Here is a 13,674-nt window from a genome sequence, read left to right as displayed (position 1 = left end):
TTTGTCAGCTCTTTCTAATTTATTATGTGGGAGCTCAGCAGTAATTGTGATTGGTGTAGTTAGCAAATTAGGACTATGCATCTTTTTTTAAGTAGCATTAAGAAAATAATGCCCCTCTCTTAACTTTCTCAGGTATAAGCGTAATTTACTATAAAGCAGCAGCCTGTCTGGGCTTATATTACTAACCCCCCAAATAAAGTGTTTTCAGGACAGTTTCTTATAGAAGATGACAGCTACTTCTCTGGCCCCAGGGACATCACCAGCACAGTTTCCTCATATAAATTCCTCATGTAACACAAGAGACATGCTCTTGCTAAGTAGGGAATACCCAGATTTAGGAATGTGCTCTACTGAGCCACAAGGAAAGCTACCCATAAATTAAATGAGAGTAACTATTTTTGAGGTTTCTTTAATTCTAACTTATAATGAAATCAAGAGGAAAATAGACCATATATATAGTCCTCCAGAAACTTCTAGCATTGCAGAGTAAAATGTGAATATTCCAATTGAAATCTAACATGATAATCTTCTTTCTTCTAAACTCAAGGAGGCCTTCTCAAAGATCAGCTGCAGCCATGCACCAGAGCTGGAGGCTTATCTGCTCAGCTGGGTAATCTCAGCTTGGAGCAAGAATAGTCAATCAGCATCAGTATATATTCCTAATGTTTCTTTACACATGAGCAGAATATGTGAAATTGCTAAGAGCTTTTTGAATGTTACTCTTCTGTTCGTTAAAGAAATGAGCCTAAAACTAATGCTTTCTTTCGAGGATTATGTTTTCTGCATCATTCTGCTGGGTCCCACGTTATTTTGCTCCATGACCATGAACTATATCATCCATGATACTCTAGTGCCATTTGGAAAATATGGGAAGTAAGAAGTTAAATACAGCATCTCTTTTTATTTTGAGGATTTATTTCTATGCAGTAAGATGCATTCATTTTAGGTCTACAGTTGAAATTTTAACAAATGTATTCACCCTTGCTACCAGCATACTGATCAAAATCTGGCTTATTTCCATAGGGCCAGAAAGCTCTCTTTTGCCCTCTTCCATTTGATCCCTTCCACTCCCCCAGAAAGCCACCTTTGTTCTGATTTCTATCACCATAGATGCACTTTCCTTACTCTGGAACTTCATAATTGTCAAGTAAGGTGTTTTCACATTTTGTCATTAAATATGATGCCAACTTTATATGGAAGAAGTTACCCTTTATCAAATGGAGGAAGTCCCTTTCTGGTCCTGGATGGTCAGGAGATTTCTTCACGAAAGTGTGTTTACTTCACCAAATTTTTTACCCTGTTCTGTTGATATATATGTTGTTTTGCTCCTTTATCCTGTAAATGTGGTACATTGTACTACTAGGCCTCACATTTTCCATTGGTGTTTGCATGCAAAACCAACCAGCATTCCTTGGTTAACTCCACTTGGTCATAATTATGTATTTTTACATTTTGCTGATTTGATTTGTGAACATTTTGTTCAGAATTTTTACATTTATGTCCTTGAGTGATACAATTTAGAAATCTTGTCTTCTTATGATTACCTTTCAAGAATTTATATTAGAGTTATTCTACCCTCATAAAATGAATTGAGAATGTTCCTTACTATTTGATTTTCTTAAGGAGTTTATATATGATTGTTGTTGTTCCTTAAATATTTGTCAGAATTTATCCATGAGTTCTCTCTGTGGGAAGATTTTGTAGTTACTAATTCAGCTACATTAACATATGTAAGGTTATGTAGAAGAAATTCCTAGCCAGATTAATCAAGTTCAATGGAAAAAATTAAAAACATAAAAAATGACAAAAGAGATATTTTCTAATGAATCTGTCTGTTTTATCTGTGTTGTCAGTTTTTTATCAAAAAGTTGCTTACAGTATTGTCATTTAGCCCATTGGTGACTGTGAGATCTATACTGATGTTTCCTCTTTCATTCTTAGTGGTGGTATTGTGTGTGTTTCTGTGTCTCTTTTTCTTAATCAGTCTAGCTTTCAAAAACATCCACATTTGGCTTCATTAACATCTATAAAAATTTTTGTTGGATTCTTTTCTCTTTCATTAAGTTCTGTTTGTCTTCATTCTATCTAAAGGCTTAATGTGACTTTCTTTTCCTTGCTTTTTGTGGGATACACTTGGATCATAACTTTAAAATTTTCTTTTCTTAATATAGCCATTTAAAAATATCTAAAGCCATTAGTTTCCTTTTAAGTAATATATTAACATGTTGACATTAACAATATATTAATATTGTTGTATATAACAATATTGTATATATATTGAATATATAGTATAATAATATAACTATAACTATATTAACTTAACATCTGAAAATTTTTACATATTGAGTTTTTAATATTATTATGAAATATTTTCTAATTTAAGTGTTGCTTTCTTCTTTATCCCATGTATTATTAAGAAGCATATTATTTAACTACCAATAATTGGTGATTTTCCAGATAGCTTGTTAATGTTGATTTCTAATCTTGTTCAATTTTGAACAAAGAATATACTCTATATTTTTGAAGTTTATTGAAACATATTTTGTAGCTCAGAATTTGGTCTATCCTGGTGAACATTCCATGGACACTTGAAATAAATGTGATTTCTACAATGGTTGGATATAATGTTCTAGAAAAATCTATTTGGTTCATTTGTTTGATAATATTTATGTTTTCTATATCCTCCACAGTATTTGGTACTTATTATATCAGTTTCACAGACATGAGTGTTAAAATCCCTAATGATAATTATGTATTTTTCTGTCTCCCATTTTATCAATTTCTCCTTTATATATTTTGAAGCTAGTTACATACACATTTAGGATTGTTACATCTTCCTGACTCTTTCATTATGGTAAAATATCCTTCTCTATTCTTGATTATGTTATTTTTCTTAAATTCTACTTTATCTCGTATCAACATACCCACATCAGCTTATTTAGGAATAGTCTTTGCATGATACTATTTCCTACCCTTTTAATTTCAGTTTATTTGTGTTTTTATATAAAATGTGTTTGTTATAAACATCCTTTAATTTGGTGTTGCTTTTCTAGCCACTTGAACAATCTCTAATATTTCACTGGAATGTTTAATCCATTTATATTTAATATAATTCTTAACACGGTGGATTTAAGTCTTCCATTTTGCTATTCCTATTCATCTCTTTTGTTTTGTTTCCTTTTGGATTAAACTTCCTTTTAAAAATTCTAATTTTTGACTTGATTTGTATTTTAGCTACATTTCCTTGTATTAAGTTTTATTAGTTTCTCTAGAGATTACAACTGCATCTTTAATTTACAATCTGTGTAGACTTTGTGCCATTTTATGTAAAATGCAAGATCCTTTCAACAAATAAGTCCATGTGCCCCTCTTTCACACTAATACACATATATTATATATATATTTACATGCATATATTTTATATAAACATGTGTATGTATATGTACACATAATGGCACATATGATGCATGTTTATGTGCATGAACACATACTCATGTACAACTTCACACACATACATGGCGATGGCTGTCTGTGCCCACTGATGATTTGTACAGTGATAACTGGAATTAGTGATGAGACCACACTGCCTGAAAAACAAGTAATTGCAATAAATTACATATCCTGTTATAACATCATTATAAGTACATTTTTAGCTTGTATTTTTAAAGAATCTAATGTAGACAGCTAGAGAAAGTGAATATGGTGGCACTCTGTTCATAATATGGAAATGCCACAAAACATTTCCAATCCAATAATCTGAAATGCTGGTTTTATTGGGAGTGCTGGGTTGTGATGTTAAACTTCATCGGGTCAGTATTACTGAAATTGGTCTTTGTAAACAGAGCTCTTAAATTATGCGGTAGAATACAAGTGAGAGCATTCCTTATCTGCAGAGACTGAAGCAGCAGTGAACTCTCCGTGTACTTATGTGTTTTTCCTCCTGAATTAGTTCTTAGCTATTACACTGCATCTTTATCACATAGCTCTTCTGCTTCACCAGCATCGCTCTGTGGCCTGACCCTGCACTCTGAAATGCAAGCCTCCAGAATTACTTTGAAATTTGATCACCTTAGTGTCCTGGGTACTCTTGTTTCACTGGGTGCTACCCCCACACCCAGCATGTCTTGTGTTTCAGCTCTTGAACCCTAGAGCCATGATTTAATAGGGTCTTTGTTCCAAAAGGACCCTGAAGTTCCCTTAAGAATGTAATGACAGACAACAATAATGCTTAATTTAATATGATCATTGGACATTAGATGAAGAAGTCAGCAATTAAGGCAAAGCATGAAAAAAATGAGAGGGATGAACTGGTTTCTGGTTGTTCAATTGTGGCTTAATGTTCGTATCATTATCCAATTCTTTCAGGTACTAGAATTTTCATTTGTTTCCTGGGATAAGGTGTCTCATTTTTTTATTAAATGTCAGACAGTTACAACTATAGGGTACCAGAGTTTCAGATACTTTTTAATATGTTAAAAATCAATATCATGGATTATATATTTCAAGGCCCTTCTACCTTTGTTATTTATTTCTGCCCAGAGATGTGGAATGGGGGAATGAGCAGGCTCCAGGATGGGGCTGAAATATACATATTGCATGAAGCAGACACAGACTGACTTAGTGAGTCACATGCTTCAGTAGGGAGCTGTCACCAGCATTATGTACCCTAGAGATTTATCCTGAGAAAAGTGAAAAAATATTGCCTTTAATGGTATCTTCCATCTCTATTTCTTTATTCTGCAAAATGTTCCAAAAAACCACAATGTAAGCGTATTCTGAATATCCTTCAAATGGTAGAGTCTAGACTACTGTTTTCATATCCTTTGGTGGCCCTCTTAAGGTGTCTTAGATCTTTCTGTGATTGCAATTCATTGATTGTTATTAATCTCAACAAGGTTTTCACAGAAACAAATTCACAGATGTCCAACTTTCTCAGAAAGCATTTATTGAAAGTCAGTCAGGCAGTGAGCATTGTACCAGGTATTGACAACACTTTGAAACACTGTTTATGGATTCAAGATGGCTGTGTGAGAGGTGAGACAGAGAACTACTCCCAAAACCACATATAATACAAAAATATAGTTAATACAACTAATCCTGAAAGAGCAACAGGAAAGAAGGCTACATCAGACTGCATACACTGGGAGAACAGAGCAGACCTCACGAAACAGCGTAATATACCAAAGCCTTGATCGGCGGGACCTAAGCCCTTCCCCCACCCCAGCTCACCGGCAGGAGGAAAAGAAACAGAGTGGGAGGGGTTGGAAGCCTGGGACTGCTGAACACCCAGCCCTGGAGATCTGCATTGCGAGCACAAACTTACATTGTATGGTGCTCTGGAGATTAGTGGGGTTGGAAAGCTAAGACAGGTGGAATACTTGAGAGATGGAGATTCCAGCCATTTGTGAAGGATAGGGATCCACATCCAGCTGCTCTGGAAGACAGGAAAGGCAGGTGGGCTGAGAGGCTTCCTAGCAGCGAGAGGGCTGCTGAAGGGGCAGAGCTTGCTAGGCGGGAGAAGGGATAGGTGGACAAGGTTGTCTGTGTGAACTCTGCTCAGCAGGTTTGGAATTTTCAGGAGCTTCAGGTGCTCCATTCCCCTGGCTAGCTACTCAGCTTTGAGGCCCAACACTGTGATACACAGCCTGCTGCGCCTTCCTCCTGGCCTGCTGGCACCAACTCACAGACTGGCAGTCACTGCCCTGGCTTCAGGTCAGCCAGAGGGAGACCCGCCTACAACAGCTACAGATGCAAAGCACCAAGGCTTACACCTGTGTGCTCATCCCACTGTCTCTGACATTGGAGAGACACTGCAGCTGGGAATCAGGAAACAGCTCTTCCCTCCCCCCAGGTATCAGCACTGCTCCCCTGTGATCCCTGACCTCACTCCAGGGGGTGAGCACTTCCAGAGACTAGAGCTTCTGGAAACTAGAGGGCACCACATACAAATATGAGATGTCAAAGGAACCTGGTTCAGACAAAATTCTCACAAACACCAGAAAAAGGACCAAATGAAACTGAACTCACCAATCTTCCTGAAAGAGAGTTGAAAATAAAAATCATAAACATGATCATGGAGGTACAGAAAAATATTCAAGAACTCAGGGATGAATTTAGTATGGAGATTCAATCATTAAGAAATTTCATATCTGAAATGCAACATACAATGGAGCGATTTAAAAGCAGATGAGATGTAGTAAAAGAGACAGTAAATGGAATATAAATTAGAAAAGAAAAATAAAAGAAGCTGAGGAACAGAGAGAAAAAAGGATCTCTGAGAATGAAAGAATATTGAGAGAACTGTGTGACCAATACAAATGGAACAATATTTGTATTATAGGGGTACCAGAAGAAGAAGAGAGAAAAAAGAGGTAGAAAGTATCATTGAGGAGGTAATTGCTGAAAACTTCCCCAATCTGGGGAAGGAGATAGTCTCTCAGGCCATGGAGGTACACAGATCTCCCAACACAAGGGACCCAAGGAAGATACCACCAAGACATATAATAATTAAAATGGCAAAGACCAAGGATAAGGACAGACTTTTACAAGCAGCTAGATAGAGATAAAAGATCACATACAAAGGAAAACCCATCAGGCTATCATGAGATTTCTCAACAGAAACCTTACAGGCCAGAAGGGAGTGGCATGATATATTTAATGCAATCAAACAGAAGGACCTCGAACCAAGAGTACTCTATCCGGCAAGGTTATCATTTAAATTTGAAGGATGGATTAAACAATTTTCAGATAAGCAAAAGCTGAGAGAATTTACCTCCCACAAACCACCTCTACAGTGCATTTTGGAGGGACTGCTATAGATGGAAGTATTCCTAAGGCTAAATAGCTGTCACCAGGGGAAATAAAATCACAGCAAAGTAAAACAATTAATTACTAAACAGATGCAAAATCAAATCAACTACCCCCAAAGTCAATCAAGGGATAGACAAAGAGTACAGAATATGATACCTAATATAGAAAGAATGGAGGAGGAAGAAAAAGGAAGAAAAAAATAAAAAGAACCTTTAGATTGTGTATGTAATAGCATACTAAGTTAAATTAGACTGTTAGATATTAAGGGAATTACCCTTGAACCTTTGGTAAAAAACAAATCTAAAGCCTACAATGGCAATAAGTACATACCTATTGATAATCACCCTAAATGTAAAATGTCTGAATGCACCAATCAAAAGACATAGAGTCACTGAATGGATTAAAAAACAAGACCCATCTATATGCTGCCTATAAGAGACTCACCTCAAACCCAAAGACACACACAGACTGAAAGTAAAGGGATGGAAAAAGATATTTCATGCAACTAATAGGAAGAAAAAAGCAGAAGCTGCAGTACTTGTATCAGACAAAATAGATTTCAAAACAAAGAAAGTAGTGAGACAAAAAAGGAAATTACATAATGATTAAGGGGTCAGTCCAACAAGAGGATATAACCATTATAAATATCTATACACCCAACACAGGATCACCTACATATGTGAAACAACTACTAACAGAATTAAAGGGGGAAATAGAATGCAATGCACTTTAGGAGACTTCAGCACACCACTTACTCCAAAGGACAGACCAACCAGACAGAAAATAAGTAAGAAGACAGAGGCATTGAACAACACATTAGAACAGATGAACCTAACGCATGTCTACAGAACACTCCATCCAAAAGCAACAGGATTCACATTTTTTTCAAGTGCACATGGAACATTTTCAAGAATAGGTCATATACTAGGCCACAAAAAGTAATTTCAAGAAGATTGAAATTGTGTCAACCAGTTTTTCAGATCACAAAGGTATGAAACTAGAAATAAATTACACAAAGAAAACAAAAAATTCCACAAACACACGGAGGCTTAACAACACACTCCTAAATAATCAATGAATCAATGGCAATAAAAACAAAGAACAAGCAATATATGGAGACAAATGACAACAATAATTCAACACTGCAAAATCTGTGGGATGCAGCAAAGGCCATGCTAAGAGGGAAGTATATTGCAATGCAGGCATACCTCAGGAAGGAAGAACAATCCCATATGAACAGTCTAAAGTCACAATTAATGAAACTAGAAAAAAGGAGAACAAATTAGGCCCAAAGTCAGTAGAAGGAGGGACAAAATAAAGATAAAAGCATGAATAAATAAAACCAAGAGGAATAAAACAATAGAAAGAATCAATGAAAGCAGGAGCTGATTCTTCAAGAAAATAAACAATATAGATAACCCCCTAGCCAGATTTATCAAGAAAAAAGAGAGTCTACACACATAAACATAATCAGAAATGAGAAAGGAAAAATCACTACAGACACCAAAGAAATACAAATAATTAATAGAGTCAGTATAACACAGAAAAGACAAGTAGTGACTCTATAGCATCTTACTATGCTGATGGACAGTGACTGTAATGGGGTATGTTGGGGGGACTGAATAATGGGAGGAATCTGGTAACCACAATGTTGCTCATGTAATTGTATATTAATGATACCAAAAGAAAAAAATTTAATTAAACACCATTTATTCTGCATCATCTTGGATAAGCTTTCAAACTGTACCATGAATTGGTACCAGCAGCTTCCCCAGGCCATGGCAATGAAGCCGGCTGAGAGCTGAAATTGTGTTGGGCTCTCCTCCTGCCACTAACGTGAAGACAGAGACGTGAACTGATTTGGTGCCTCCTAAGCATCAGGCCCTGAGTTGGGTGCATCACTTACACCACTTCCTTTAGCCCCAGGACAAGTTGGTGACTGCATGTTGCCACCCTCCAGCTTCCAGGAAGGATCCCAGGCTCTGCCTGCTCAATCCACACACATGCACTGCCCCTCTCACAAGTCCACACTCTCTCCTGGACCACTGTGCCCACCGCCTGCTGACCCAACCACGGGGACAGTGGCCTCTCACATTTGCTCTTTCACTACTTGTTTTTGTGTGCAGACAGCATCGTGAATCTCAGATCTCTGCGCCCATGATCTGGTTGGTCTGTATGAGCCACCAGGCAGGGTGGGTGTGTCCACCCCACACTGCTCTGTCCAGACTCTGGTTCTGATCCACAGTATTTCCACCCAGATATTGAGTCTGGGTCCATGAGCTCCAGTTTCAAGGGAGCATTATTTCTACCCTGGCATTCTGCCAACTTGTCAGCCCTGCAAGCAAACAGAGCTTCCCACTGTCTCTTGGAGAGTTCCAGACCCTCAGGCCCCTGTTTTATGGATCCTTTCAGGTATTCTTATGGCTCTGACCTCTAAACATCTTTCAGGCCAAGAGTAGAAGCCCCCAGAACAGCACACCATTAATGTCGGGAAAGCCAGGCAAAGCTCTAACCACTCATTTGCCCCAGTGGCACTTAATGATCCTGGAGGAATCACGGAAAAATGAAATTTAATGGTGCAGTGATTGTAACCACAGGAGGTTATTATGAATACCTCAAAATACAAGCAGTTATTATCCAAATTGGAACATTAAAAGTTAACATTCCAAATTCCACACTATCTGGTGTATTAATGAGAGCAATATAGGCAGAGAAAACATAAGTCTATATCTTTAACAAACATCTTCACTTTTAAATATAGAATAATTAAATTTAGGGAAGAGATTGGTAGAGAACTAGTTTTATGAAGATAAAATCAATATGGATCATTAAAAATGAAACCCCTTAAGAAATTACTCATATAATGCAGAAACCTCTGCATGAACACATCTTTGCTTGTCATTGAAATAGAGAATGAAAATATAAATGCAGCCCAATGCCATATTTCCATCAGAACTCTGTTGAAGTTTTGCTATGTTACATTTTCTTTATAATATAAATCACCTGGTAGGTGTAGCCATTAAATATCTTGGTAAATAATGCAGCACTTATTCAAATATTCAGAACAGTTGTGCAAATCATTTAAGAAATGTTTTCATCTGCAGTTGAAGCTACCGTCAGCATTCCTGAAGTTTCCATTGTTTCATGAGTCCTACTGATTGCCCTTCACTAAGACATTCTTTGGGGCTCAAAGGATATAAAAACAAAAATAATTCCTTACACTTGGAAAGACTTATAATGTATACATCTCACATCTTGTTTTACCTTCCTGCCGTTATCAGCCACGTGCATCTTCCTTCCTTTGCACACACCCTTCACCCCACCTCCCTTGGTCCTGACAAACTCCTTGAGCACGAGTTGGCTCAGACACCAATCTAGATTTCTGACTCCTGTCCTGAGTCCTCCATACGAAGCCCTTTTCTCCTCTGGCCATCTCACCTGCCCTGTTCTTCCCTCTGTGAGCCCCTCTTGCCACCTGTACCATCTGGTGATTTGCCGCAAATCTTCCCATTCAAGACCATAGTCAAGATGGTAGGTCTGGGTCATACCCCTATGAATCCTCCTGCCTAGCAAGGGACCTGGCAGGTTGTAGACCTTCACCAAAGGTTTGAGGATGGAAGATGGATGAGTGGATGTACAACCCAGCAAGTTTCATAATCATCTTTAATTTGGGAATGAGGATTCAGAATTGGAGTGCTTAATGAAAGGTGGGATGAAGAATAAATCATAAAATGTTAGGTTTGACTGCATTTTTAATTTTAATTTTCTGTGGTTTTCTGCAACTCTAGAGTAAATATATTTTATTTCTGATTTAAAGTATATAATGTTAAATATGCAATGAATAAATACACATAAATAAAGTTTCAGGGTGGGATAGTGTTCAACCTAGTCTAGACCATGAGTCTTCTGGGTTCTCACTCTATCATATGTTTCTACTGCTAAGTAGACATTAGCTTTATATCAACTGTTTTCCCATCAATGTTTCAGTGATATTTTATCATAGATGCATGGAGTATTTGTTAGACAAATGACCATTTTTCCCTTCCCTTTAGGATATCTGTAAAGCCCTATGGTGCCACCGGATTGGAAGGAAATGTGAGACTAAGTTCATGCCAGCAGCAGAAGGCACTATTTGTGGGCATGACATGGTAAGAAGCTAATCTTAGGTACATGTACTGTATTCAGTGGCAGCATCTGTCAGCCCCTGCGTCCTTTCTCCTCTTGCATCAGTGTTTTTAAGCCCATCTTTCTCATCTACCTGTGCATCCCTACACTCACATCAAAAGACTCTGTTTAACTTATATTGATATCAATATTTTCCAGTGATTTATCAGATATTAATATTTTCCAATGATTTAATTGATAAACTATGTGGAATTTATAGACATAGCTGTCAGGCAACAGGTGATGACTGGGTCTACTTAATAAGGGGAAACATTAAACCCTTGAGTACATTGTAACCATGGAAAGAATCAACATTGGGTAGCACTGTTAAAGCCACAGAGCATAGGTTTGAAGACCCTGGGGGAAAGAATTTTGACACCCTGTTTCTCTGGTGTAAAAAGAGAAAACTATGTATGGTAGGGGCAAGAAACACACAAGATAGCAAGCTCATTATTAAGTGGTAAACAATGTTAATTATGTCATTGAAACTTAAAAAATAAATTATCTTAATATTCAAGGGTAATATTTTGATCCTTTTGATTTAACCTGTGATTGCAATGTTTGTTTTTCAAAATAGAAGACTAGTGTGAAAAAGATAGAGATATACAGGACCCAAATTATCTTTATAGCCATTTGCACTCTATGCATATGATGGTTTTAGCAATATTAATGAATATGAAACTTATGCCAAATACCATTGTAAATTCCAAAGGAAATATGTCACACTCCATATACACATAAATGTGAGCACAGGTAGGAAGGATTTAAAATATTAATAAACAATTCTAACATGTATCAGATTATGTTATTGCAATGTTGGCTGAGGAAATGAAGAGAAACAGACAAAACTCACCTGAGAATAGCCCCCAGCAGCCCCTCGTGCTATCCATGCTAATGTGCTTGATTTTCAGCCCCTGAGAGAGGGTGGGATTGATAGTTAAGTCCTTCTAGTGGTGCAGTAGTGAGATTAATCCGTAGCAAGAAAGTCTAATAAAAATGCATTTAGTTTCTTGAAAGAGAAAATGAATAAACCGAGATGCTGAAAAATCTGTTGTCAGAGACACCAGGGGATTAACCTGAGTATCAGCTGCAGGTGATCATGATTTTTCTGCAGAGTTGATTAAAATTTATTTGTCAGGCCATAGTTTGCAAAGTTATGCCTGTTTCTTGGAAGACTGGCAGCCCCACACTGTTGCTTTTGAGGCATTGTTCACACAGACGTGTGGGGGTTCTCCATGCACCTGCTTTCCTTATGGTCTTAAGCTTTGGTTTTCTCCTGGGAGATTGTATGGTTGTGGTGCTTCCTCAAAATATTCCATATATTCTTGCTACAATTTATTTACCTTGCAAGCACAGTTCAAGTGAATTTCATTGGTGTTTTAAAATTTTTTCCCTTGTGTTTCTAAATATAGCTTTTCCTTCATATTGGGAAGAATTAGGACATGCTAAGCCAGGATGGGTGCCTACAATCATGCAGCAATAAAGTGACCTTTCCCAGGTCCCACGGCTGCCCAGTGGCCACAGTGGGGCGAGCGCTGGGGCTCCTGTAAAAGCTCCCTTTGGTGTCCATTGTGTGTCATGTATTGTTGGTTCGCATGTGTCTGTGAGGTTTGTCGATTTGGAAGCAAGTGCTGGCAGAAGTCAGGGCCTCCGTACCTCGGGATATTCCAGAGCAGTGGGTGACCCAGATGACTGGCAAGGGCCTCACTGTGTCTGTGCACTCTTCTGCATGGAGACCCACCTCTCCTCACCTTGCCAGGCTTGGTGGTCATGCCTGTACAAACCTGACTAATGTTTATTAATTTAATATTATATATTAGCAAGCACTATACTTAGTAAATTATACACATTTAATACTCACAACTGCCCTGTGAGCATCAGCCTATTGCAGTCCCTTCATCCACTCGAGAGCTTTTCCAGGAAGGGGACACTGGGCTGCCCTGTGCTCATGCTAGGAGAAACCCAGCCCAGGTGTCAGGACCCCTGCCTAGATGTGTCCCAGAGCAGGCTCTGGGTCTTTAATAATCGTAGGTCCCTAGTGTGAATCAGGCCATCTCTCCCTTTGGAATCATATCGCACATGGTGGGAGACACTTCTCCGGTGTCATTACGTTGAATCTCTTGAACAGTGCAGTCTGGAAGTCTCCGTCAGACCTGGTGTTCATGGGAGGACACGGAGGCTCAAAGTCGCACAGCTGGAGGAACTGATGCTGCGACTCATTTCACTCCACAGTGTCCACTTTTGCGTAGCATCGGCTGCTGCCCTGTAGGCACTGGGTTCAGGTGTGACATGCGGATTCTGTGGACAGGAGCATAGCAGGAAGGTACTGCTCACTATGACCTCTTGCTTTCTAAGACAAAACCTTCCCCCACAAGCCATACTCCCCATCAGCAAACATAAGACTGTGACCAACATGGGACAGCCCTCAGAAACTTAGGTAGTATTTCAATGAAAACTTTATATGTGCATTGAACACAGGGTTCATACCCCCAAATTACTCACAGATAGGCTGCACAAGTCTGTAGCCTGTGTGAAATTATACTCTGTGTGTGCATGTGTGTTTGTGTTTGTGTCTGAATGCACCCGTGTATCCCCGCAACCTACTTGGGAGATGGTAGAGTGTTTTGTCTGCACATTCTCCATAAGCTTTTTGAAGATGAAAAGTCAGTCATTTACAGGTACTTTGGCAAAAATAGCAAA

The 13,674-nt window shown here is 38.3% G+C and overlaps 1 protein-coding gene across 1 annotated transcript in view; it reads left to right on the top strand.

The window, feature by feature from the left end:
• ADAMTS16 (ADAM metallopeptidase with thrombospondin type 1 motif 16) overlaps positions 1 to 13,674 on the top strand; it is a 161,300-nt gene that overhangs the window by 70,279 nt on the left and 77,347 nt on the right. The window contains exon 11 of the mRNA XM_037015523.2: positions 10,863 to 10,958. Within this exon, the coding sequence (XP_036871418.2) occupies positions 10,863 to 10,958 (96 nt within the window). The remainder of the gene's footprint in view (positions 1 to 10,862; positions 10,959 to 13,674) is intronic.

Source organism: Manis javanica, chromosome 1, assembly GCF_040802235.1.
Source record: "Manis javanica isolate MJ-LG chromosome 1, MJ_LKY, whole genome shotgun sequence".
Taxonomy (NCBI): domain Eukaryota; kingdom Metazoa; phylum Chordata; class Mammalia; order Pholidota; family Manidae; genus Manis; species Manis javanica.
This window is presented reverse-complemented; position numbering and strand designations above follow the sequence as displayed.